The sequence below is a fragment of the Leptosomus discolor genome, chromosome 19 (genome assembly GCF_034619465.1).
Source record: "Leptosomus discolor isolate bLepDis1 chromosome 19, bLepDis1.hap2, whole genome shotgun sequence".
Lineage (NCBI taxonomy): Eukaryota > Metazoa > Chordata > Aves > Leptosomiformes > Leptosomidae > Leptosomus > Leptosomus discolor.
The window spans coordinates 9,224,978-9,252,613 of NC_141409.1; the positions used below are offsets into that span (position 1 = coordinate 9,224,978).

The 27,636-nt window shown below is 39.8% G+C and overlaps 1 protein-coding gene across 2 annotated transcripts in view; it reads right to left on the minus strand.

Annotated features, from left to right (window-relative positions):
* Positions 1–22,375, minus strand: part of MED27 (mediator complex subunit 27) — a 92,663-nt gene extending 70,288 nt beyond the window's left edge. For both annotated transcript variants that reach the window (XM_009961766.2, XM_009961765.2), the window contains exons 1-2: positions 22,170–22,375; positions 19,285–19,429 (exon numbers count right to left, since the gene is read on the minus strand). In XM_009961766.2, coding sequence (XP_009960068.1) covers positions 19,285–19,429; positions 22,170–22,375 — 351 coding nt within the window. The remainder of the gene's footprint in view (positions 1–19,284; positions 19,430–22,169) is intronic.
* Between the last annotated feature and the right edge of the window lie 5,261 nt (positions 22,376–27,636).

Consider the following 27,636-nt stretch of genomic DNA (forward strand, 5'->3'; position numbering starts at 1 on the left):
TCCTCCAACAGTTTTGAACTGCCCAGAAGCAAACACCTTATGGACCTAGGCACACCATGGTGCCCATCCCTGCAGCTATGGGGGGTGCAGAACATCAGAGAACTACTAGAAGTGACTAGTTTAGCCTGAACAGTGAATTGAGAATGTAAAAACATATTGTACATATAAGGAAAAAAAACGACCCTGCATCTTTTTGGTCTTAAAGACAGACAAGGAAATTACATTTAAAGAACTACATTGCAATTAGGTTTCGAATCAGTCACAAGCCGATAAATTCAACATTAAGTTTTCCAAAAGTATCCTTAACTCTTCAGCAGTGCACATACTTACACAGCCAAAAAAGGATCTTTCCGTATGAGATCACACCACCAGCAATATGACAAACCTGTGAGCATTTAAGGAAACTGGGGCGGTGGGGGAGCAAAATATTGCTTTTTGCAAACCGTGATTTTTTTCATTTGTTTCTATTGCTTCTCTAGCTACAAAACAGTTTGTAAATGAGGACACTACCTACCTACCTCCCAAAGTTTATTTTATCAAGCCAATAATTCAGCAACATGAATGACCAACAATTCACTCAACTATAGCTTTTACCTAAGGCATTAAAAAGGGCAAGGAAAAGTTATAAATGGTGCTGCTGAAAGAGCTGAAGACTTGCTGCTGGCACACTAAACAAACAGGAACAATTGAAAGCCATGGATCAGTTAGTAATTCATATGACTGAGCCTAATGCTTGGACAGTAAGGAAAACAGATGGCTCTGCAATATGGAGATGGCTCCATGAAAAGCAATCAGCACAGGGATGCGGTGGTAATGTAGGAGCAATAGTTTGCCTGGTTGTTGCAACAGCCACAACGACTGAATTGCATCATTCCAGGGTATAAAACAAAAGTAAATCAGAGTAAAACAAAACAGAACTTCCTATTGCGCTTAGCTTATATTCCTGGATAAAGCTTGGTCTAGTTTAGAGGTTTTTTGGAGAGTCCTGCATAGTTCTGTGCAAATAAATGAGCCTAATCCACCCAGCACTAGCAGTGTTCCTCTTCCTGTCCCGTCCCCCTCCCAGTAATTCTGCATCATACCAAACGGCTACGAACGTCAGCTATTTAGTTCTACTTTTAGCTCCGCTTTAAATAAAAGTGTGCTGAGAGCAAGCTGCATAATGAAGGCTCAAAACCATGGAGATGGCACAGACTGCAACTGGGCCATATTACCAAGTCAGGGGGGGGGGTTATTTTTTGTGTTTTCTTTCTGGCAGACTTATTTAATTTGTGGAACAAAGTCAAAATTTGCCAAGGGAAGTTTCCAACTACGGGCGGGAGCGGACAAGCAGCTGCCCGGTTTAAAATGGAAGTCCTGTTCCAGACCTTGAGGACATACTCAGAGGCAGCGGGTTTGCAGCGCACGCGCACACATGAACACACGAAGAACAGGTGAAGGACTTCTGGAGAAACGTGTAAGGAGCTCAAACTGATTTGTTTTAAGTATTACATATCAAGGCCATCATGACTAAGCAATATATCAGTTATGCAAGGACTTTTAATAATATAAACGTCTAACCTGCAACTTTTCAGAAAGGGCAAATCATTACGAACTCTTTGACCACAGGAACCTCTTAAATACATATATATATACTCTCTAGAGAATCAGAGCACGGATGAAAACCTAAGTTTAAAGCCAAGCATAAGATTCTTCTTCCTCTGCCACTTTCCTACCATAAATCAGGTTGTTTAAAGGGCAAGGTCAGTTGCTGGAGTTAATGGAGGAAGAATCATCTTGCCCTGCACACCATGACAGATGATGCTATTCAGCTATGGATTACACTGACATATTGTCTGTTTTAGAAACAAGACTACTTTTAATTTTTTAAAAAAAAGTCCAACGAAACAAGTGTTTTACTATAGAACATATCTATTATTTTTCTTAAATTAAAACTCACTGACAACTGCTGATGCTGGTACAACGCAGTGGAAAACAAAGGCCTCAGCACACGGCTTTACATCACGGTTTAAAGCCACGGAACTTTTGCCAAATCATCAGCCCCCCCACACCTCTGTGAAATATTTTCCACATCCAAACTTTCCATAGTTCACAAAGTTGATTAAAGCAATCTCCAGGCACTGTTTACTCAGTAACATTACCTATCAGTGTTTCCTGAAATCCAAAAGTTTCCCTATAAGGCTGCAACAACTTCTGGAATGCAAATTCCAGCACAAAATCTGTTGAAGATGAGAAAAGTGCAATTTGTTGTGAGTAAATACACCAACATATACATGTCGTTACAGATTACAACTAGAGGCAACTGGAGTTCAAAAAAAAAAAAAAAAGGCAGAATAAATTGGTCTGAAACATTTCCAAAGCTCAAAGGTGTTAGGAAAGTAGTCAGCATTAAAACACAACTGACTACATTTGTGTTTCGTTTGTACAAAAAAGACAAAAGCACAAGTTTATTATCACTCTCAATGAGCAACCAAATATTTTGTTCTTTAAAGTAATAATCAAGTAAGAAATTAAGCAAGTTCTTTTTAAGTAAAATGCTTTCAAAATACATTTCTTCTTCTGGACTTATGCCCGAGGAGTACATTGCACCACAAGAACCGGAACAGAACCTGCATGGATATTCACAGCATTTTGCCTGACATGACTGCTGCTCCTGGTATTGCTCTTCTCAAGAAAGCAAACCAATAAGATTGATTGAATACCTACTTTGCTTCAATACACTTGATAATAAAGGGATTTTTCTTACCCTTTTCTAACAGCTATTTTCTGTTGGCAACTGATGGATCCTATATTAAACTCTTTTCATTCAAAACAGCAATCTGTTGCTACAATTTTCGAACAGAGGAAAGGATGGATGCTAGAGCTGTGTGATTTGAAAGGAAAACACAAAGAGAAAAAGGCATAAAGTTCACATCACACTAATAATCTTACTGACATGTTTTACCTTGCAAACTTCCTTCCACACAGAAGCATTCTTTTACAACCTGACAATTCCCTGTAGCCTGGAAACTTCAAGAATGTATAGTGTATTCTTGGTTTTAACCTTTTTGAAGTCCCTGCAAAAACGTCTTTATAACCTACTGATCAAGATGACATGCAACTGCATACATGAAGAGAGCAATCACTACCCTACACGCACTACTTGTGCACTTTTAATGAAGACAGTCACCACCAAGCATTTAAAAAAAAAATAAATTTAAGCAACTTGCACGGAAACAAAACCCAAATCATTCAGTCAAGGTACTGTTTGACTTCACCAGCCACTGGGAAAATCACAGAGGATTTGCTGCTACTCCGATTGGATCATGCAAGCCTCTGAAAACTTTGCCTGGTCCATTATTTATTTAAAAAAAAATATTCTTTCCATATTTACCGTAAGTGTAGCAAACACGAGACATTAGTTTTCCAGACTTCACATTATGGCTGACTAAGCGAAATGCATACTGAATTTAGAAGGCCATCAGAGCAAGAATCTCTGAAAAAGGACACCTTAAATAAAAGCACAATAAACATCTCCTCAGACCACTCAAGCAGAGGCTTCAGCCACTGCTGTATGTCAGTGTCTATTTTAAAAGCAGGTCATGGATGCTCACAGAAAAGCCACAGACCCTTGATTTCTATACATCTGGGAATTACTACATTTTGCAAGTTAGCACATATGAAAATGCACTATGGACAGCACTCTGAGTTAATTTAGACTCCGGGAGTTCTACCACAAATAACCTTCACAAAAAACAGTTAACATTCCCTACAACAGGGTTTTTTTTTTTTTGAGGGGAAAGTGACTCTTAGAGACTTATCTTTATGTACTGTTAACACAATAAAATCCCTGCTATGGCATGACCATCATCAAATATGCAGTTACTAGCCACACAAAATCATAAAGTTAGTTTGAAATTTGTTTGAAGACTAGCTAAAAGCATTTGCAATGTGGTATTCTCCAACCCAGGAACAGTTACCATGCCATTAAAGTCTATTCCATTTTAAACACTTTTTCTCCTCTGTTGCTCTATAAAGACTCATACAGAAGGACAGCAAGTTTATCAGCACAGGAAAAGAGCTAAACTCAACAATGAACAAAGTCCTTTCAGATTAATACAGCAATATGACGGTTCATGAGGGAAAAATCTTGAAGAATAACGTGTTTTGGTTTATCAACTTAAATTAAAACTTCTTCCCCCGCCCCCCATCAACCCCTTTTTCATTTCAGGATTCCTTTTGCTTTGTTACCAAGAAAATTAATTTATCTGAGCAGGTGAATGTTCTGTGTCTCTGCTGCTTTTAGTTCCTGCAACCTGCTATGGCAAAGCAGTTGCCTCATTCGGGTTCTTACAAAAAAATTAACAAGAAATTTATTCACCTCCGTATGCAGCTATGGTTGCCTATTACATGGAAATACGACTTTGAAACCCCATCTTTACAAAACATAATATTCCAAGGCTGCTTGGTCTCTATGGTCATTGGTGTAATACCAAGCTGCTGCACAAACACTACTAATGAATTGTTCTTTTGATTCCCCACAATCAAAGGTCTCCATCCACCAAGAGGGTTATGCTGACTCTCCTCCACCTGTGCTGCACTTTGAACGGACAACACCATCCTTTGGATGCATCAACTCTAGCAACTGAATGGATCATCTCACAAGACAGCTAGACTGCAGGTTTCCTCACAGCCTTGCCCTGAAAAAGAGATTTGTTTCTTCCATTTCTGTGGAGTGTAGTGGACTCCTCTCTCCTTCAGGTCTTCCAGAGGGAAGGGATTGTCTTGGAGGTAATACAACTAACTAGCTCCCTCATCGACAGGAGAAAGTAAGCACATTGACTTGTGCCCTTTATGTACTGATGCCCTAGCTGAGTAAATTAAGATGTACAGGGGAAAAGCAAAGAGCACCAGAAGCAGGTATACAACCCAGAAAAGCATAGCAGCAATTTTATATCTTCTTCAATCTTCCAGAAATGTGATTACAGTTAACCTTTAAATTTAGCAGATCAGCCAACCAATTCTGCTGGAACAACCTGTATATTTGATCTAAGAGTATACCCATACTTTAAAAACTTGCAGTGGCTGCCTGGCATAGTCATTTTATTTTGCTGTAAAAGTTACCAAGATTTGTCTCGATTGATTTTACTTGCAAGAAAAACACAACATGAAAACTGCAGCATCAGCAGACACTAAAGGTCTTAGCTTCTTGCAGGATGAATGCAATATCAATAGTTATTAGGATGTATTCAGACAAGGTACACAAGAGGGATGGAAAGAAGATGCTAGTAATCTCACTTAATCCTAATGCAATCTCAAGTCAGGTTCTTTAGACTGTGGGAAAAAAAAAAAACACAAAGAAAACGATAAACACTCCAAAGTATTTGCCATGCAAAATGTTGAATTTGGAACTGAAAACATATTTAACAGCTCTTTAAGTAGTAAAGCTTTCATGTCATGTTAGATGTTAGTTTTATTTCAGCTGATAAACAGCTTGAACGGAATAACCCAAAAGAAGCTTCAGGACTATTTGTCCATAGTGGGCTCAGAAATGAGATCACCAACCACTAGTGATCCTACTCGTACGCAGCGTGTCTCTCAGATTTCTCAGAGTACTCATTCTGTAGCACAATCCTCACTTTATAGACAGGAAAACAATGACACACATCACAAAGTGACTTGTGAAAACTCATCCAGCAAGCTATGGACAGAGGAAATAAGAGGACGTACAACTCCAGAGTCCCTCCACTCCCATTATAAATTTGACAACACTCACTCCCAAAATCATCAACTTCCCCATTAGAAATGTTTCAAAACGTTCACACAGGGTTTCATTGTACACTTGCATTCACACAGTCAACTAGATAACAAGTTCTTCTATGCAGAAAGTCATTAACTTCACTTTATATTATGTGCTACGGTGTCCAACAGAACCAGAAAATCAGAAATGAAAGGTTAGCTTTTGCTTTATCAGGCACAGGAGAGCTTACAGACTTGATAGGCTCTGGGACCTATGAAATTTCCACAAACAGCTTTGGAAGAGGCACCAAGCAGCACAGCCAACACCACCCCCCCCCCCAAAAAAAAAAAAAAAGATGGCACTGAGCAAACTGAAAATGCTACATTGAAAATTCTGAAAATACAAGATTTGACTCCAGAGTAAAACTGAACCATAAGGCAAGCCAGAGAACTTGTTAAGTCTGAGTGCAGAGACAACTGCAGAGAATACTCTAAATAGAACCCAACTGAAAGCATATGGGTAGGGCAGGGAACATTAGAATAAAAATCTAACTAATGGTAAAACACACAGTGATGTTTTTTCTTAAAAGTCATGTAGGAAGAGAAACATATATCCAACATCATTGAGAGATAACCTTGGGGGGGAGGAGGAAGCTATTATCCTCTGAACTGCAGCTTACTGAATACAGAAGTGACATTTCCTCTGAATGAAGAATTCTTTTAAAATAAAGAAAAGCCAACTTCTGAAATGAGACAGAGCCCAGCAACACTGCAGTAGTTGAGAATGTCATGATTTCCATCAAAAAACTGTTTTGCAGAGATTAGGAACAGCTGTTTCAAACTGAATTAGACTAAAACTGGAAACAAGCTGTCAAGACCCAAAAAATATATTTTATACATAAAAGAACGTATTTGATTCAGCTGTTTTATCATGGTGGTCAGCCAAAAGAGAGAAATAAAGTAACATTCTGAGATTCCAGACATTGTTGCAAAGACTCTCTCATTTTTAACACTCTTCATGTAGATTTATTCCTTTGAGCATTTGGAATAGGAAAAATGTCAAACAGCTCATATCACAGATTCTTGAATATTTTCAAACCATGGGCAGCTTAAAACAGTTTAAAGACATCCAAGGACTCTTTCTGCTCTAGTCCACATTCTCTGCATCTTCTGTAGCAGTAACAGGATGTTGCAATAAGGAAAATACACTCAATTGCTGCTGACACAATACGATTAAAATAATTCACTTTAACCCACCACTTGTGAGTAACCGTACACGCATGCAGCTCCCTTTTGTGCATGCCTGCAGATCCTAGGAGGCTTTTAGAGGGTATCTTCAGTATTGATTTCCACAGGAAATGCAGTTTCATATAATGAGAAGTAAATACATCTATTTTAGAATATGCTGTAAAATGCCACATCTAGACACAATTCCTTTGTGTCTAATGGCCCATGCAGTACACAGAGCATCTCTTCTACTATGCCACTGACAGTTACAGAAGCTTAAAGAATCCAGATACAACCACCAAATTACTCAAGACTGGTGCTGGTTTTGCATGGAACTATTTGTTCCAAAGCACAACTCTGAACATCAAAGACCCTGTGATTTTATTACAAGCTGTAGCCATTATACTCTGCTTTCCAATCAGATCTAAAGTAATCTTGAAAGTATTCTTAGCATTTCAACATGGTCATTACTTTTCATAATAATGATATACACTAATTCTACCCAATAAGTATATTAGTTATTACTGTCAGCTTGTCAGTATATGTGCTTTTGAAGAAGAGGTGTCTGGGAACAAGCCAATTCATGAGCATATAAAAAAATGCACACTCCAAGAAATGCATTTTTAACTAAGACACCAGGCAAGTGTGCAACTGCAGTCACGTGCCAGTTCACCTTTCAGATTACCCACTAGCTTAGAGTACTTAAGTACTTAAGTTCTCAGCAAACTCAGTGGAGAGCCATAGCATGATTGAATGCGTCACACTAAGCCAAGAACCTTACAAAAGAGCACAACAAGAGAACTGCTGCTCAGGATACATAAACTTTTGATCTTCCTGTGAAAAAGATCAAAAATGTGAAAGACTACCACCTGGTAGAATCAATCAGCTTTCATTAAATCTTCTTTTATTAATTCATAGGACATCTTTTTCTAAGTATACTGTAACTGAACAAATGTCACAGATAAAAGATTTTCTCCTTTTTTTTTTGTTTCTGGTGCAAGTGGAAGCCTTACATTCAGGCATTTAAAATTAGATAAAACGAATTGCTATACATGCTTGGGCTAATCTTGTACTGGCAAGCAAAGTGATAACATGTACTGATAAGTCATCTTTATCTCCAGAACGTCAGGGTTTTACGACTCTAATAGATTTAAATGCTAGCTCATACCAAGATGATATACAAACACAAATGGAGTTTGGAGTGAAGTAGCTCTGAGTGCAACGTTCATATTCTCGTCTCTACTCTCCTATCGACCTCCAAACTGCCCGACTGTGGCACTACTCAAACTTCTAGGAGAGCCAAGGTATGTTTCTGCAACTGCTGAACAAGCCTGGCAGTCAGCCATAAGGTTACAGAGGCTACAATTCCCAAGGTGCTTTTCCCAAGAAAGGCTGGACCAGATGGTCCTTGAGGTCCCATCCAACCTGGATTCTATCAATCTAACTTTAAACATAGTACTAAGAATTGAATCACAGATTATTGTTGTTCCTCACTTCTACTCCCAGCTGACCCAAGACAGAAGAATATCATTACAGTGGGCAGGAAGGAAGAAAAAAAAACAAACAAAAAAAACCCAAGCCCATTTCTCAAAAGGCAGCATTTTACAACAGGAGCAAAGTCTTGGTTTTCTATAGAAGAAGAGTTGTTCATCACAGCTCCTGCAGAAAGCAGAACACCAAATTCAGGCATTCCTAAAAGCTCCCTCAGATAATTCAGCCAGATCCGAAATGACGTTCACCTGCAAAAACATTTTCAGAAGAACGTAAGATGGCCACATCTACTGCAACGTGTGGACTTCCTTAATGGCTTGCTTAATGTTATCAGTGAAATCTTACAACTTTCGGGAGAATGGACCACTTGCTTCAAATTATCAAGCAAAATTTTATTTTGTTAACAGGAATATTTTTGAAAGAGCAAATTCACTCTGAAAAGTCATCTGAGATCAACTGCACATCTTTTTCAATGCACCTCTATCTAGGTTAAAACCAAACACCAGGCACAGATCTGAACAGTAACGGTACTGAAGTCATGGTCTGTAATTTCTTATTCGTATTCTTCAATTGTCACAGCATCAGAAGCACAAAAGAACAACAGTCCTGCAGGGCAGGATTATTTGCTACTCCCAGGAAAATAAAAATCAGTATACATTGATCCAAAGAGGCAAGAGATTTTGAGAATCACCAGAGACCTTCTGGGTTACATGCCTTCAACATCAGAAGCTCAGCATTAACTACTGCTGAATATAAAAACACTCCCACATTTTTGCCAAACGTACACTTCCATGAAGCAGCAGCCAAACCAATGGTCTGAACTGCATTTCTGATTCCATACAGCTCCTGACATAGGCTATTTTCAATTTTATTAGCTTTTAGGCAATTTCCATGTTTTGTAGCCCAGTTATCAACACTATCTGATTAAGATATAATGAAGAAGAATTTAGTATTGCTTATATGCAATTCAACAATTAAATCACTCTGTGAACTGTCTGAGGGGGGCAACCTTAGTAACTCCAAAAGGCATTAAAGATACGAGCGCACTTCTGCATTAAGAAAACAAATAACAGTCACACAAAAAGACCTGACAACAATAGCAAAGAGCAACAGGGTGGCATCATTAAATTTTCCATTTCATTTTATTTCCTCTAGAAGCTTAAAAAAACCTTTTCCATATAAAGAGTATCAATGGGATGCTTATCACCTCTATCAGTTATTTTATATTAGTGTTCATATTCCTTGAATGCCCTTCATATGAAGGTCCCCAAATTCTTTACAAACATCTTTAATTCACCTCAATGAAAGTGAGACTCAACTTTTGGGTCTCTGAAAACATCCTCTAGGCTTTCCTGGTGGCCACCATCCACTACATAAGTCAGGCTTTCATCACCAGTAGCAAGTCAGCCTGAACAACCAAAAGCTGAGACAGGAGGTGAACATGAAATTCCAAGGAATGCTGAGCCTGAGGGTTTCTTACAGTGCTGCTCTTGTTCTGCAGTCCTACATCCCTAGATAACATGGATTTCCAGTTATACCTTGTTGTACTTCTCAGCTTCTAAAAGTAAAGCCTTGTCTTCCGATCTAATGAATGACTTATTCATTCACATGCTGCATTTCTGTGTCTGTGCATGGCTTAGCTCGATTCAAAGTCTGTTACTAATACAAATCAATGCAATTAACCAATTTGGTTTGATGACCACATCATACAGCTTAGAAAGGGAGGGATCACCAACTTACAAATTAGATAATTCAGCCATCCAACATGAACTGTATGAAAAGCTCTGGCAGAGAAAAAAAAAAAAAAAAAAAAGGAGTTAGGGGAGGAAGACCTGGGAGTGGGCAGAAGTGTTTTGGTTAAAATAGGGCAGCATCAATCACTTCCACCCTGAAACAGGCTAACAGCTAGAACATTAACGCTTATCAAAGAAACAGGGACAACCCCCCCCCACACTCATTAGCAAATAAAGGTGTTGCAAAGCATTAAATAATTCCCACCAGCTGACAAGGGAGCTGTGATTTATAGTAGTGGGTATTGATATATCACTTCCCATAATTAGTAAAAGTGAGGCTGGTACTGCTCACAGCATTATTTTGACCAGAGCCTTGAAAAATACTGTTGAATAACAACAAACATCAGGCACAACAATAGAACAACACCGTATCATGCTCTCAGGCTGCTTCAGATTTGAAACACAGTATTCTAACAAAACCCAGTACGAAAGGCAGGTTCTGTTTGGACACACATAACCTTATGTCACAACATCACCCTAGTGTGAATTATTACTATTGTAACTCTGGGGAGATCACAGATACAAAACATTCAAATTAGCCAACAAATAAGCCAGAATCAAAGGCTAATTACTTTTCAACAAGTTACTCATCATTACTCTTCTCCTCCTGAAGTAACAAAGTAACCTCAGTCTACTAAAATGTCAAAGAAATTCAACTAACCTGCGCACTGGCACCATGCGGGCCACATGGCAAATTCTCACCTGCCATAGCATCCTTCCAGTAGTGCAAAGAAAAAAGGAATTCGTAATTTTCATTTCCTTTTGTTCCAATTATTACGTGTCAAAAAACCTTTTATAGTTACACAAGGTAACAATAAAATAGCAAAGAAGATAGCCCAGGGTTGGGCTTTTGTTCAAAACCAGCATAGGAACCAAAGGCAAAGAAACACAAGAGTCCAGGAGCTGAAGATTCCAGGGACTCCCAGCTGAGGAGGGAAGATACAACCTCCAAAAAAAAAAAAAACCAAAATCTTATCCATCCCCAATGCTTCCAGATGCTGTTTTAGGCAGGAACTCTAGAGAGAATAAAATCCATGATAATTCTGCCTCTACTTTTACTGTTGCTATTATCATAAGCCTCCTTATTTTCACTATTCACTTTTTTAAAACCACCTATAATTGCATAGCTCAGAGACCCTCAGAAAAATTTCATGTCCCACCTTTTTCCTTCTCCAGTGAAGTACACTTAGACTATTGCAACTCCTGCTCCCACTTTACATATTGGTACAAGCATTATTTTTTCCTCATCGTAGCTTTTCCAGTGCTTCTCCACCATCACTGTAATATCAAGGATAACTTGAACACTACCTGAATTTGCCACCCCTGCCACTGCTGGTCACTAAAATCAACCCTGCAAAAATAAAATCAATATTCTCCAGGCAGACAACTGAGCAATAATTAATAACTATGGCAGTTGGAAGCAAAGAGGTCACCTGTTTCCTAGTCATATTAAAATAAAAAAAAACACAAGAAAAAAAATAGAACACTAATGTAATTCTGAACAGCAAGGGCATTTCACTACAACATTTGCCTAAAATCGCACAAAATTAAAAGCCCATAAAGGGCATTTTTCCAGACTGCCAGGCAAACAACGTTAGTCACTAGCTGTGTAATACTTGGCACCTACAAAGTATTTCTGTCCAAAGAACCCAATGCACTTGAGACACATTTAGACTAGAAACTCTCCCAAGAAGTAGGTTAAGCATTATTATCCTGTTTTATCCCTAAGAAAAGTGAGGCACAGAAAAAAACGTGCACCCTCTTCAAGGTTACAAAAAACCTAAAGAAAAGCAAGAACAGATTCCGAGTGGTTCAGCTCCTATTTTGTGCCCCGAGTACAAGAAAACACCAGTTCCTGTATCCTTCATGTCTCCAGTGACAGGAGCATAAACTCCCATGACTTATCTGCACAGGAAAGGAGTCCACAGCCAGTAATCCCCAAAAGCCCTTCCACTCCAGATCCCTCTATGAAGCCCTGATTCTGCTCTTAGAAAGCTGATTAAAACGTGCTCTTCAGAGTGCAACAAAGATATCCATGCAGGGACTTGTCACTTTGCTCCAATTCAAATCTTATTTTATTTTTCCTTCTGTGAGCAAACCAAGGGATTTTGGTCACTTCAAACCTTTTCTTCAAGTAACTTCTTTGGAGCTCCTGCTCACTGCGAATACCAGTATCTCAAACTGCTCCGCTAACCTTCCCACTCTTACCCCAGCAAGCACAGGTGATCTTCAAAAGCAACCTCCAGAAGCACTGGGCAAGCAGATGATCCAGTTACAATGACAGGTTTGCTCAATGCCACACGTCTGTCACTGATATTATAGTACATCAGAAAAGAAAATGTTTTCCAATTTGGGTGGATGAAATCTCAGCAGAATAAGCATGATCCCCATGCAACAGTATGTCACAATATTATAACACCGCATTTTTGTAGGAAAAAAAGTCGGGAAAGGACAAAATCTTGGCCATCTGCCTGAACTTCCACAGAACTGCCAACATAGTAATTCAGTTACGTTGTCCATGCTACTGTAAAACTACATTAAATCCAAAATGTTTGAGCGCATCCAAAATTTAAAATTAATGTTCCCTGGAATGAACACTTCATTTTACAATCGAGATGAACAAAACCAGAAAAAAAATACTTCAGTGTTCCTCTACTATTATGGTTAACATTTAATGTCATTTATTGTCATTAAACTCGATATTTGTGTCTAATCAATACTAAGCTACCAAGGGCAGTCGTAACAAGTCTGGACTTTTTCTACAGGCTCTATTGATTTCTTTTTTTTGAGACCTACAACAAACACAATTTATACAAATAATTTATCAGGGAAGACATCAAAATAATTTAATAAACAAAACCTATATATTCCTTTTCTCTTCTGTCATGTGACAGAAAATCATTTTAACTCATTAATGGTAATCTCAACAGTTCCATTTTAGATTTATGTAAAAACAAGAGGAACTTATGAACTAACAAATTTAAATCCAGATTTTTTTAGTATCTGTATTTCAGCATACAGAGCAACAGTAAATTTTTTTCATTTTGTATTTGCCAGCGTATTACTTTTAAATAAGTTTATGACAACTCCTGTCCAGCTTTGTTCATTTGGAATATTTACAGTACACCAATACTCTAAAGTTTATGCAAGTTGCCACAATCTTCTTTTCATAGATGAGTAAATTAAACAATTTGATCTAAATCCCAACCACGCAGCGAGTCACAGTGTCAGAAAAGTTGAGTTTTTTGCTTTCTGCTTGAAGCAGTACATAACAGCCTTTCCAAACACAGTTACGGTTTTTTTAAGTACCAACTCACGATGATAAAATACCACCACCACTCACCTACACACACAGGTTCAAACTACAGAAATGGTGGAATTGGACTAAAGCAAACAGACAAATGCAACTCTGAAAACCATGACCATAAAACACTGCACTTCAGTGAAGTTAGAATCAAAGAAAAAATTTAAAGCAACATCACCTTTTCCAGACTACAATTGTTCTAAACTTCCCACACTTCTGCTGCCGTTAATAATATTATTTGAAAGTCTGAAAACAAACTCTTTACTGCAATGGAAAAAAAAAAAGGAAAAAAGGAAAGATGAATACATAGAAAATAGTATTTTCACTCAGGCAAGATGACATAGAAAATCGTATTTTCACTCAGGCAGGTAACCTCTGCTAATACAGCTATCACTCAGCAGCTCGGGGAAGGCTTACTTTGCTGCTCTCCAAGAAACTGGAGAACAAAGCCTGATAGAAAGAGTAATTCTATAGTGTTGGTTTGGTAGTTGATCCATTTAATAAGCAAGAAATCTCTACCAATGATTAAAGTTCAAACGTCGGGCATGAACTACGTGACAGCACCCCACTAGGAGAGAGGAAACTTGCCCTCTGAAAGCATTTGCCTTGCTCAGCAGACATACAACACGCTGCCTATTTTCTGTTCCACTGGAGTCAATGGAAACACCTTAACATACACTGCCTCAGGCATGCACAGGGCGAGGGCATACAAACGCTTTGCCAAGGGCAAAGAGGAAGAACAAATACACACCACAGAAATAAATAACCTCACTAAAGCAGCAGATGGAAAGCAAAAGTTTATACTACTGAAAGAATGAGTTCCAACTCCTGGATTCCAAAAACCTGCATCTAATCTGACTACCAGCATTACTGCAGCTGATTAGGCGACATCATCATCACAAGCTTTATTAAACATTTTATATATGGATAAGTATATAATATCAGTTTAATCACATCATCAACAAGTATTTCTTCCCCCACAAAATCACTCTGTCACCCAGTACTGAGAACAAGTATCAAGAAACATGCAGTTGCTTAGTAAATGAGGCTCTTATTCACAAGAGCATGGCCTCATCTACTGCAGACAAGAAGCAGCACCCAGGAATGAGGAAGGCCAATGGAAGGGCACTTGTTACAGAAGTGTCCTGAAGAGCAACAGAAGCAAGTTCTTCCAGTGCTCTGTCACCACTATCAGGTCACATCGCTTTTTTTAAAAATCAAAACCTAACCAGTATTTCAGTTTAGCAAGTGACTTTTAAAAACTCCTTTCCTCTAAACTTACAGCTGATGCACTCTCCCCTGTGGTAGTTCCCCCTGAATTCCAAACAATGCAAAAAGCAACCACTGGTAAGGAGACACAAGGCAGCAGCACCCTGCAGACCCAGTCCTGACTGTTCCAAGCAGCACGAGGCCACACACATACAAAACAGAAACCTTTCCAACTGCTACATACGTCATCTTAGATTTCAGCTGCTTGGACACAACAATCATATTACAAAAAAATTCACCAGCTAAGACATACATAACTACTAAAACAGGAATTCAACTACAATTACTAAACAGAGACAGTCCACATATAAAAAAACCCTACTGATTTCTACAAACTTCCCAACAATACTTTATCTGCATTACCCATACAGAATGATAGCTCATTTTTATCTTATCTAATATTGTATCTTCAGTATTACATTACAGGGCACATATGGATCCTTCTGGGAAACAGCGCTTCAATTGTAATGAAGAAAACCTATTTTATTAAATAAAATTGAAGAGCAGGGAAAAAAAGATTTATCAACTGGACCTAAATATTGTTCCATGGCTACTGCATGACTCCATGCACCCCACAGTCAGCACAGTAATTTACTTGTATGATTTCTACTGATGCATAAAAGAAGCTAAAGCAAAGAAGAAAAACCATTTAGTTCTCGCTCGCAGTAAGATCAACTTAAACTTCCTGAGTTTTTCAGACATTGCTTGTGAGATCTGTTAAACACCTGGAAAAGTAAACATTCCTTTACAGCTGCATGTGTATGTAATTAATGCATTTGACAAGCTGTTGTGTTCCCAAACAGCTGTTTCCATTATACAGACAACTTTACCATCTGCAAAACTATTGGGTAAACTACAGTAAGTAAATATCAGGATAGCAGGTGCTAATAAATAACAAGCACTGCCAAGATAACACACTTCTGTAAGGAAAGTTTTCATTTTTCCCACTATACTTTTCTGTATCCCTGGGGCAGCCAAACTTGAGATACTCAGAAACAGAGGAACTGGTGCTGTACTTACAGGAGCAGTAAAATAAGGTTCTGGGCAAATACTTGTGAAGTCACAATTAAATGCAACCCATCTCTACTGCACTAAGCCAAAAAGTCAGTAAATTTGCATCTAAAAGTGGGTCTCCTCACAACGGATAAGCAGCCACGGCTACAAGTATTAATTGTGGTAAATAAAACAAGTTGAAAAGCATCAAGTAAGTCTAATCTCCTATGTTAACATTCACATCTTAAACACAGAATTTTCTATTTATGTCTGCAAATATGACCTTCACTATGCTTCCCACCCAGCACTGCTACTTAACCCAAAAAGCTCGTCCATGCATCAAAGACCAGACCAAAGTCAGGCATCAGCTTGACCCAGCATCAAAACAAAGCTGCAAATATAAAGAAATTACTGTTCTAACATCCAGTATTTTATGAAACACGTGGAACGATGATTAATACAGCCTCAGCTGAAGTTTAAGAAAACAAAACTAAACAAGCTATTACTTGTGCAACCAATTTTGCTGGAAAAATTAGAGTCATATAGGTAGATACATCCACCTTCAGATTTTCAGAACTGCTGTAGTTTTAGGTACACTGAAAAAAAGAGAACCAATTTGGTAGCACCATGCTTTAAAGAGCTTCATGTGGTTTGTGCTATTTGGAAGGTTACTGTCATTATATTCTCCAAAAACTGGCTGAGACTATAATTTCCAAAGCAAAAATACTGATACAAGTGGACCAGCTAAAAATCTCAGCTTTTAAAACAAACAGACTATTATATAGGATAAGTTTTGAAATACTGAGATTTTTTTTTTTTTTTGCTTTGTGTTTCTGGTGGTTTGAGGGTTTTTTTAAGAATTACCACTTCAGACCTCTAGTTGTTCTTTCAATTTTAGATAAAAAGTAATGCAGCACTTTTTTAATATACAGTACTTTGTATAGTGCTTTGATATACTGAACAATAATTTGCTTCTCATAAGATAGCCCAGTTGTTATCGCTGACCTTACTTATTACTGTCCTACAAGCTACCACTACCAGCCTCCCCAAGTTTTAAAAATAAACAGAATGCACTGAAACACGCAACACAAAGTCCCTGTATTCATTTTCCCTACATTTCACGAATGTCCTTTTGTAATTGCACCACAGCCCCGAAAGTCTACTCCATCTATCCTCCCCTGGCAGCCATGTGGCTATTCAAGCCATCAGAAATGCATGAACAATCAGAGAGGAAAATGCCCTTATCTCAGCTCATCAAAAATACAAGCAAGCAAGGCACAAAAGGGTCACAAATTAAAAATTAAATGCAGACAGACATAAAGGGTATTGACACATCACCACATCTAAATCTTCCCTTCGAAGCAACAGAAAACACTGGACACATAATAAGAACAGAAGGCAGCCAGAAGATGTAATGAAATAACACTTACTCAAGAAGTGTATTTAGCAATGAAGAATTAAGCAGCAACGTAGACGAGCAGCAACAGGGTCTTTGCTGCTAATGGTAAATCCAGCACCCTCACACAGGCAACACATCTGCTGTTAGAAACAGGGGCAACCCACCCATGCCTGGTGGTTACTGCCAACCCTGAAAAGGATGCTAGCAAAGCCCAGAACAACCATTAGACAGAAAGTAGCCATTTAAATACAACTTTAAAAGTATCTTTCATTTTAGCTGTAAAACAGAAGTCAAAGACATCAGAGATAAAAGAAGAAAAACACTGGTTTTCTCCGGGAACATTTAACTGTGTATATGACTGCAAAGGATATTAAAACTTTTTGCCTTCTGAAATCAGAATCCAGTATTACAAAAAACTACTCCTCAAAGCTCCATAACACTCTAAGTTAATAAAAAACTCCATTAGAACAACTCTGTCAAAGCTCCCTCATTATCAACTGAGTTCACTCTGGTAATGACCTAAAGAAGTAATTAAATCACTGAAGACTTAACTGCACTACAAGTTCAGAAGTTTTCATGTACAAATATTAATGGTTTTATTTTTTTCTGAAAGTAGCAAACGAATTATTTTTTCTTCAGTGCCAATAATCTGCTGCTAAGAGCAAGAAACACAAGCAAAGATGAAACACTTTCTCAATTAATAAATCTCTACTTAAAAGTCCTTCCTGTGCCCCATTTTCCAACCATACCAAATTTCTATCAAAGCTGAATTCTACTGATTTTTAGAAGACGTTAACACATCTGTATTCTGAAAAGTGTCTGTACAAACATTATTGTGGTATTCATACAAACATTCTTGTAGTACTCCATTTTAAATGTGATTAATATTAGATTGATTGGCTCAATGTATAACAAGAATTTGCCTACGAAGCATTCACGTAGTCTGAAAGCCTTGCTCATGTATCATAATAAATAATTCAAAGTGGAATTCTTTCTTTTAATGCCCTAAATATTTTCAGATTTATAATTCCTGCTTACTCGTGCTGTCTTGTGTAAGGTTGCTAAAAGCTACAACTCTGGAACTTCTCATTAGTAATAATTATCATAACAGAAATGGATCCATCTTTTACATTGTGTCACAGCTCACTAGTATTTCAAACATAATTCTAAGACAGTTTACAAACACTTACTCATTTAAGTATTTCTATAAAAAGTAACGAGCATGCTCAAAAAATTCAGATGGGAAAAGGCAACCTGAAATAATGGTGCTCAAACAGAGATCAGTAATACTTGCAATAATGCAATGTTCACTTATTTAACAAAATCCGATGTGAGGAAAGGAGTATTGTTGACCCACAGGTAGACTACGTTCAGGGCAGAGAAGGAAACGTACCTATCCAATTCCTGTCTCTAGACATATTCAGCGCACAGGTTTATGAAACCGAATTATGCTCGAGAAAGACGTTTCTTTCAACAAAACCAACGCATTTTTTAAAACCTGATTATCTGCCCTTTTTTTTTCCCCACTACTTAAAATCCAACGCAATATGTACAACCCGCAAACACTAGGTATGCCAAAGCTGTTGAATACAAAGCTGCTTCTGAGACCAGGTGCAATTATTTTTTAGCAGCAGAAAATGGTACAGAAAGGCATCAACATTTCAATGATGACAATTTCCTTCTATGTTTCTTTCCTACAAATAGGTTTGGAGGTGACATAAGCTCTTGATTCTTTGCTCCAACATCCCACTGCCCTCTGCTACAGTGTTTACCGCCAGACACAAGGACACAATATACTTTTATTTTATATCTACATAAGATGCTAAGTAGCTACGGCGGAAAGTATTGTTCTGCTTGGGAGTTAACGCCCTTTTGAAAAACAAGGACACACCTCAGTATCACAGAAAAGTCTCCTCTCGATTAAAACACCATCTTTACCCTTGAAAGCACATTTAGGCACATATTACGCTCCTCAACTTTGTAAAAAACTCAGCAATTTCGACAGTCTCAAACACTCAGAAGTCTACTGTATCACAAATCAAACATTCTGTAGGAACACACAAGTGAACTACACTGATGTATTCTGTTACCTTATTTGACCATTTGTAGGCTTGAAGAAGTTGGCTGTAAAGAGGCGTTTTGTCCTGAACAGGATCTAGACTCAACAGTCCACTGTTGTGCAGGGGGTGGTTCTCAGATGGTTTACCAACTAGGTTGCTCAGACGCTCCAGTTCACTGAAAGACAACAGAATGGCATTTTTTTAAAGTCAGATCTGCAGACACAGACATCCGAGATGTACAGTTCTCCTGCAGGGACAGCAATCATGCAGGATTTTAATATATGAGCAAGTTTCAAATACCTCCCCAATTCAATTAAATATAATCACTCTCATTATCCAAACAACTCAAAGTGGTCTGTAAGTCATTAAGCTCAGTGCTTCTTAGGAGAGAAAGGACAAGTCAAGAGTCTTTGCAAGACAACCTGGAAAGAGTCAAACTGTGGCAAGTCCTGTTCACAAGCACTTCCAGAACGCAGGGCAGCTTCTGAGCAATGCATACCCTCAGAAACCACAAAATTCTGACTTTACCGTTGTCTGCAATACTAGAAGTATTTTTTTTAACAATCAAGCAGGCAGATGCCTCATCATTTCACTAAAGAACCAGAAATTAACATTGTCCCCATATAAATATACAGAAGAACTGGCATTAGTCCTAAGCCTGGAGACAGTCCTGCAAAGTTTATGATTGGTCTAAGCAAGCGTACACATCCCAAATGCTCAGGGCAAAGAAGGATCTTCTGATTTCCATGATGTGCACAAAATGCTCAACTAAAGCATAAGCAGCACCATTTTCCCCATGACAAAAAAGCCTCACTGTGAAATGATCTATTATTGCTTCATCTCTCATTTGTCAAACACTACATTTAATAATAACAAAAGTTAAGCAATTTTTTAGATTTACATTAATCAACTGTAGAAGAAAGACTGGCTACTTTGCACAGCTACAACATGCAGTTTTTCAAGTGACATGACTAATCAGGTGCCTTTCCTTCTCACTCCCAAACGGGATATCGTACTCTGAACTTCAGAACTTCCACTAAATTTAAACCAGGATTCACACCCTTCAAAGGGTGACTTCTGAAAACCTCTGTGAAGAAAAATCCCAATTATCTCAATTTGCATTTAATGACGGTTAGGAAAATAAAGAGCAACAATCAGGGAACTGATAGCTAGGACTTCCACACTTCACTACCACAAAAATTCTCCTTTATTAATCGTCATTTATTCAGGTTTCCACGGCCTACATTCTTTCTAAGCCTCTGGTGCTGCAAACAGTCATGAATGTGCTTAATATTTCTTGACAAAAGAATATGATAAAATAAATGTGAACAGACATAATATCTAAGGATTTGTTGAACAGGGATCCCAGTCAATACTTTCATGACACGAGCCAAAGGCCACTAATAACATTAACTTCAATACATCATGGAGTATTCCCTTGCTACTCGAAATCTGTCCTTCCCAAACATGGAACATAATACATAACACTTAAATGCTACATAAATTACAATATTTTGGGGCAGTTATATTTAAAAAAGACAAATTAAATGTACTTAAAAATATTTTTTAAAAGTTATCTTGCACAGAATCAGGAAACAAATGGTCATCAAAGCACTGACAAGCATTTCTGCTAATGCTGTGGAAGGGATGATGAAAAAGGAGCTGGTGAAGTTTGGTAATGAAGCTAGTCTCAGCGTGGTCATAAGTAAGCTTGTACGGTAGTAAGGACTGGACCTGACTGCAAAGAATCACCCAGGAACTTCACAGCACTGAAATACTGGATGATAAACTGCAAAAGAGGAGTGCAAGATACTACACTCAAGATAGGTCAGAGCCAACTGCTACCTATTATTGTTTGGGAACAAGATTTCGGGGTTATACTAGATAATTCTTTAAAAAGCTACCAAGCAAGACAAGAAGGGTAACCAAAGGAATGGCACAGCTTCCATGCAGGGAACCATGAAGCTTCCTCAAGTTGAAAATAATAAAAACCAAAGGGATGCAAGAGCAGCTGTGTACAATTATCATTCCTAAGAATGATTATCTACCATCTTTCCCAACAGAAGGGAAAAAGTAGGTAACAAATTCTATTACCACAAACAGAACTGAAAATCAGCAAGGCCCATTAGCCAGCAAGAAACAAATTCTTGTACACAAGACCCTGAGCACTAAAACTCTGGAAGCTGGAAGATGTGCTGGGAAAGGGTGGCTATGCACTTGCCCTGCCCTGCCCTCGGACACCTCCCTGGACTGTGCTGCTGGCTCCCAGAAGGGTACAGCCGAACCCAGGAGGCCTCTGGCAATATCCGCATGGATCATCAGCCTCGACAGTTCGTCTTTATTTACGTGAAACACACCTGCTGGCGCTAAACAACTACACTTACATGTACTAACTTTCCAGTCTTACAAGCGTTGGTAATAAAATGGCCATTCTTGAACTACTTGGATGCTACTGAATAATCAGAGCCTAGAAAGTGTTTAATTTTTAAACATGAAACTTCCAAAAGCAGAGAAAAATCTCCCTGCAACCAAAAGCATTCCCCTTGCCAATGCAATCCCACCGACAGCTCCTTTTTTAAAGCAAAACAAGAACCAAAAACAGGCAAATACGATCAGCAGCGTTCATCCCTCTGGAGACTCTGGAAAGAAACACCACAAAGAGGCAATACGCACGAGACTGGAAGAAACAAAATAGAGGATTTTCGCATTTATTTGCCTAAAACTTTCTTCGAGAGTGCGAACGGCATCGCCGGGCGCCTCCGAGGGCGGAGGCCCTAGGGGCGGCGGGGCCCGGCCGGGGGGACCCCGAGACCCCTCTCCCTCCCGCGCCACCACCGCATGGCCGTGGCCGGGGGCCCGGCTGCGCACCGCCGCGGGGTGCGGCGTGGTGAAGCCCCTCAGGGTCGGCTGCTCACCCCAGGTCGCGGCTGACGGAGTGCAGGCTCTCCTGGAAGGCGGCCACGAAGCCCTTCTCGCGGCCTTCCAGGGTCTCCTTGTTCCGCATCCCATCCTTCAGGCAGTCGAAGACCCGCGTCACGCTGGAGCGCAGCGCCTGGATAGCGGCGATGGCCTGAGAGAAGGCCTCCAGGTTCACCCCGGGGCTCAGCACCCCCTCCGCCATCTTGGCCGGCCGGGCCCGGCCTCTCCCCGGCGGGCCGTGAAGAGCGCGGCGGAGGCCGCGGCGGCGCGGGGCAGGCTGGGAAATGTAGTCCGGGCGCTGAGAGGGGCGGGGGCGCGCGGCGGGGCTGGGCGGGAAAGCGGCACTTCCCTCAGGTGCCGCCCCGGCCGGGAGCGCCGGTTGACCGGCACAAGGGTTCACTTTTAAGGCTTTTATCCTCTTTTTTTTTTTTTAACTTCAGAGATTTCTTCAGCAAAGGCGGGTCTGTCCCGAGCGCCCTGTGCCCGCCGCTGCTGACAGGAGCTGCTGAGATGTCTGCCCGGCCCGGGGCGGGATCCAGGGGCAAAAGAAAAGACCACTGGCCTGTGCCTCTCTAAAATACCTCTCTCCTCCCTCAGAATCATTTTTACCTGTCAAATGTCCTCTTTTCTTCTATTTTCCTATGCTACGCATCATTCTCTGCTCGAAATACAGGGTGTATTCCCTCAGGACGTTCTGTGGATCTGTAATGAATTTTACAGGCACAGAGACAAAAATAAAACCATTTGCAGTAGGAAGCAAGGGCTCCCATCCTGCTGCAACAACTGTGCTTAGCTTGGAGCAGTCAAGAATCCTTCTATAAGCCTTACGCACACAGACGGACTGAAGATTGGAAGGTTGGGCCCTGTGTTACAGATCATGGCTCGGTCTGAAATCAACCGGGCGAGGACCCGACCTTCATTATCGAATGTCTGCGAAGCACGGCAAAGTTCCAGAGCGCTATCATAGCACTAAGTAGCACTAGTTTGGTTTTGTAGGAGCTGCTTATGTTTCTCATGCCACCGCCAGCACTTTTCACCCCTAGAGTGCAGCTAAAATAAATAGAGCTAAAATAAATGAGGCACTGCAGAGGCCAGTAGTCACTCCACACAGAACAAATTGCAGCACAGGGCTAGGTTTTTTGTTTTCTCAACTTCTAAAGTAAATAACAACCTCTTCCATACAGGTATTAATTAAATTCAGTAAGCACAATCCGCACAGTCAGATCCTTTAGTCAGGGTTGCTTTTTTTTTTATTATTTAATATGTAAAATGGAAATGAATATGACAAGGAGCAGCAGATGTGTCAGTGGCCGAGTGAAGCGAGACTTTGCCCTCCGCTCAGTGACACTTTCCTGTCTGTCATGCGACGGATTCTGAAAATTCCATCTGACCAATTAAACGTTCTCAGACAACACGCGAGGAGTATTGATAAGTGAAACCCTATCACTTAGCATGAAGCATGAGAAAATGAAAAGGCTGCAGTTCTACTTCTCTTGAGCTTAGTAATGCTGTTGTGTCTGAGCACAGAGGTAAAGCGAACCTGGAAGCAATGCAGTCTGAAGCAACGTAGTTCGGCCTACGTGAACAGTGAAATAGATAGTGGTGTGCTTCAAAGAACCAGCAATGGACTGAGCACAGGTAGTAAGGCAAATAGGAACAAGCCAGGGAACGTTCTTTATGTAAAAAAGGCACTGAATCAAAGAATAGTAGCCAGTGGCAGAAAGGACAGGACCATCTCAGCCAGACTGGCAACTTAAACTGTTTATGGATCTATCATATTAGTTATTATATCAGTTATGTTAGACACAAAATAACTCTCTTCGGACTGTAATAGACTGGTCAAGAAGGTACCATGTTATTGTAAGGGAATGCCTCTAGGCTGAAAGGTCATTCCTGCAAGTAATTACTCTTTTTTCCTCTCACTGCGGAGTTCAGACTCTGGGTGCACATTGCAGATGTCTGTAATTTGTTTTATATGTTATCCCTTGGAAATGGATGATTCTTTTTCATTTCTTCCCCTCTAATGTAAGATTCATTATTTTTAAACATATATTTTCAGCTGTTAATATCACATTTATTTTAGCTGTCTCCAAGATCCCCGTCATTGTGGTGCCCACATGCAAGGATTTCTGATTTTACTATTTCTAAACTGTAATGACAAAACAGTGGCCTGAAAATAAATGTATAAGGAACCAGTTGGAACTCGCCCCTAAAGCACAAAGAGCACAGCATAGCTTTGGCTTGGAAACTCAAAGGAGGGCATTCACATTTTTTTGTGCCAGGGATCTGCTTTTCCTTGCATAAATGAGGAGCCAAGTCCTCCTGAACAGACAACGAGCAATTCAGAGCACTAAGAACTCCACTGGCTCTGTGGGGAGTTAAGGCAGACTCTGCTTCAACACCTAAAGAAAATGGCTAAAGAAGGGAGCGGGAGTTCCTCTTCCCCTCATTACTCCTCCTCCTGTTTTGTCCCACCTGGAAGGAAAACACTGCATAATGTGGGGTGCTCATTTGCAGGGCATTGCCTTGCCCAAGTTGCTCACTGCTTTCTTTTAAGCAATATTCCTTAAGTGGCAGCTTGCCCAAACCAAGGCAGGATGCTGATTTCGTCTTCATTATAGGTCTATTGTAAGCGGGCATGATGGATCTAAACTATGTGAAACCGGCATATCTACAAGGTACCAATAAAAATCTTTTTGCCTCAAAGTTGCTAGTAAAACATACAAGCAAGAATCCAGCTGATGTTCAAAACACTCGAAAATCTTACTATCTGACAGCTGTTGAGTGGGCTCCTGCAAAATTATTTGGGTGGCCCAATACGGGCGCGTATGCACAGCTGAGCAAGCATCAGAACTGACGTCTTTTATCCTCTCTGCTGGAAGTTCAAGGACCTAGTGATCTCCCCCCCAAAAAAAAAGAAAAAAAAAAAAAAAAGACATTTAGTGCATATGGGTTAGATCCACATTGCAAAACATTTAATGCATATGGGTTAGATCCACATTGCACAACGCGGTGTCGTGTAGAGAGATGCAAACGGCAACCGCAGACCGGGAAGCAGCCTGCTCTGTCAGTTCAGCTCTGACCAGACTAACAAACCCAGACTCAGCATCACTAATTAGCTCCGGCAGACCCCTGTGCTAGCCTGGTGATACCACAGCTAGCCCAGCTCTCCCCGCACACTGCTGCGCTGTGGTGTGTAGATAGACTAAGAGATGGAATAGAGAAGACTGCAGTGAACTGCCAGGTTTGGATCTGTTCTGTGGCTAAAGAGAGAATTTCATTTTTGGGTGCTGTCAGTCTTGTAACGTACATAAGCTCTGAACTCACTTGGAGAGAAAGGGGGAAAAAAAAGTAACAATCCAACCTGGCATCACATGCAGCTTGACAAGTGAAGTACAGTTCTCTTCCGAAGCAGAAGCTTGACTGGGGACCATGTAATTAAGATGAACCTTTCACAGCAAAGTATGTTATGGCATATATATTACTCAAATTGCAGCTACTAAGAATCAAGTGGGCTGTAATTAATCAGCAACATCAAAGAAAGGGATGATTTCAGAATCCTTGCAGAGGTACTGTAAACAATTTGTTAGGGAAGAAAGTGCCCAATTAGAAATGCATTCTCATTTAAGAGAAATTAATTTTGTTGTCAGGAGAGACAACTAATGGCGACTGTGGGGTTTCATACCAAGTGCAGATAATCTCTCACAAAATGTCTGGACAGGACTCAACATTTGCAATAACTGACATCATAAGAAATGATCTTTATCTTCCTCTGAGATAGATAAATGCTGATATTTATTCTGTGGCAAGCTGGACTGATATTCATCGCCAGGGCCTCTTCATTTCTTCATACTTCACTGCTACATTCTTGACAGCATTTCAGATAAATATAATAAACTGGGGTTTTTTTGTTGTTGTTCAAATAATTGTGGTGCTCAATAGTGCAATTGGTAAGATATTCTTGCTATTTTTACATTCCTATTAATCTATTTCAGGTTTTCAGTCTTCAGTTGGCCACAGTGTTTACTACACGATGCATTATTGAAACAGAGGAGAAGCTGGGGGGTTATCGACTCATGTTGGAGGCTTCTGCCAAGAAAAGGGAATGCATCTTGCCTCCTTTTAGACACGGTTGGAATGGCAAGACATTTTCAGATGTGGGGGAGCCTTGATTTTCAGTGCTATTTCTTCCCTATTGTTCCCTGAATCAGAATCTCCCACTATATCCAACCATAGTGAGCGAAAACCTTATCTGAGCAGTCCTGCCAGAAGAAACAGTGAAATAATGAACTGAGGTGACAATGATGCAGTTATCATCAGATTTCCTGGGGGATGAATAGAGTTAGTTTAGTATTGTTTCAGGCGACCAGCCTCACATTCGGAAGGATCTTTCCCCACATCATGGTAGATGGAAACCAGACCTGGAGGCCTCCCAGTCCCCTTAGGGGGCCACTGTAACTGTAGGAACTACTATTTTCAGGTGGCTATTCACTTCCTCATCCGGAGTGTTTTCTTTCAATTTGCGGTTATAAAGTGTCCACATCACACACAGAAAACCCAGCACGTAACAGATTTGTCTGCAGAACCACTAAGGACTGGATGGATTATGGCTCTTCGATTCCCTCTTGTCTGATGAAACTGGCACCCTTGATATCAGTTTTAAGATAATTCAAAGAGATCTGCTGTTATGCTGTGCTGCTTCTGGAGTTTCAGTCCCTGGGGATGTCAACTTAACACCTTATCCCAGCACTGAATTTCCATGAGAAGTGTAAAGCAAAATACAAAAAGTAAACCATACCCAGCAAAACTCATGGTGTTATTTTATGCATGCGGAATTCTGTCCCAAAATATGTCAAATTTTACTTGCAAAAATAAAAGGCTGCTGTTTTATTCTGTATGTGTGCAATCTGCAGAGAAGTGTACTCAGCCACTTCTTTTCTTTAAACATTCTGTGATCGAGTGAGGGAATCTGATGTGAAACCGAATGGGAAGAAAGTATCATTATTTAAAGGCTACATAACTGCTTAAAATTAGAGCTGTGAAGGCATCAAAAAATACCAGAAATCACAGATGGTTTGCAGATAAATTCACATTGCATTTAGTCCACTCAACATCTAAAAAAAACCCTATGCTTTTGCCTTGCTTTTCAGTCTGTCTGTTGATGCCTGCTCAAAACATACTTTCTTCAAATTGGGCTTTGAGTCGTGTTCTGTTGCCCTATACATTCAGATCCCAGTCGCTTTGAAAAATCTGCACAAATACATGTATTTTTAAATGATGTAGTTAAAATTTAATATATTTTGCACATTTTCAAAATGACAGCTATCCTGAGCAGGTTAAATAAGACATTATCAGGGATGAAATAGTAGCAAGAACAGACAAGTAGTACTGCAATATGCAAGTGCCTGAGACAGAATGACCCAGTTGCTTCTTCTTGACTACATTGATGAATCTGCAGTATTA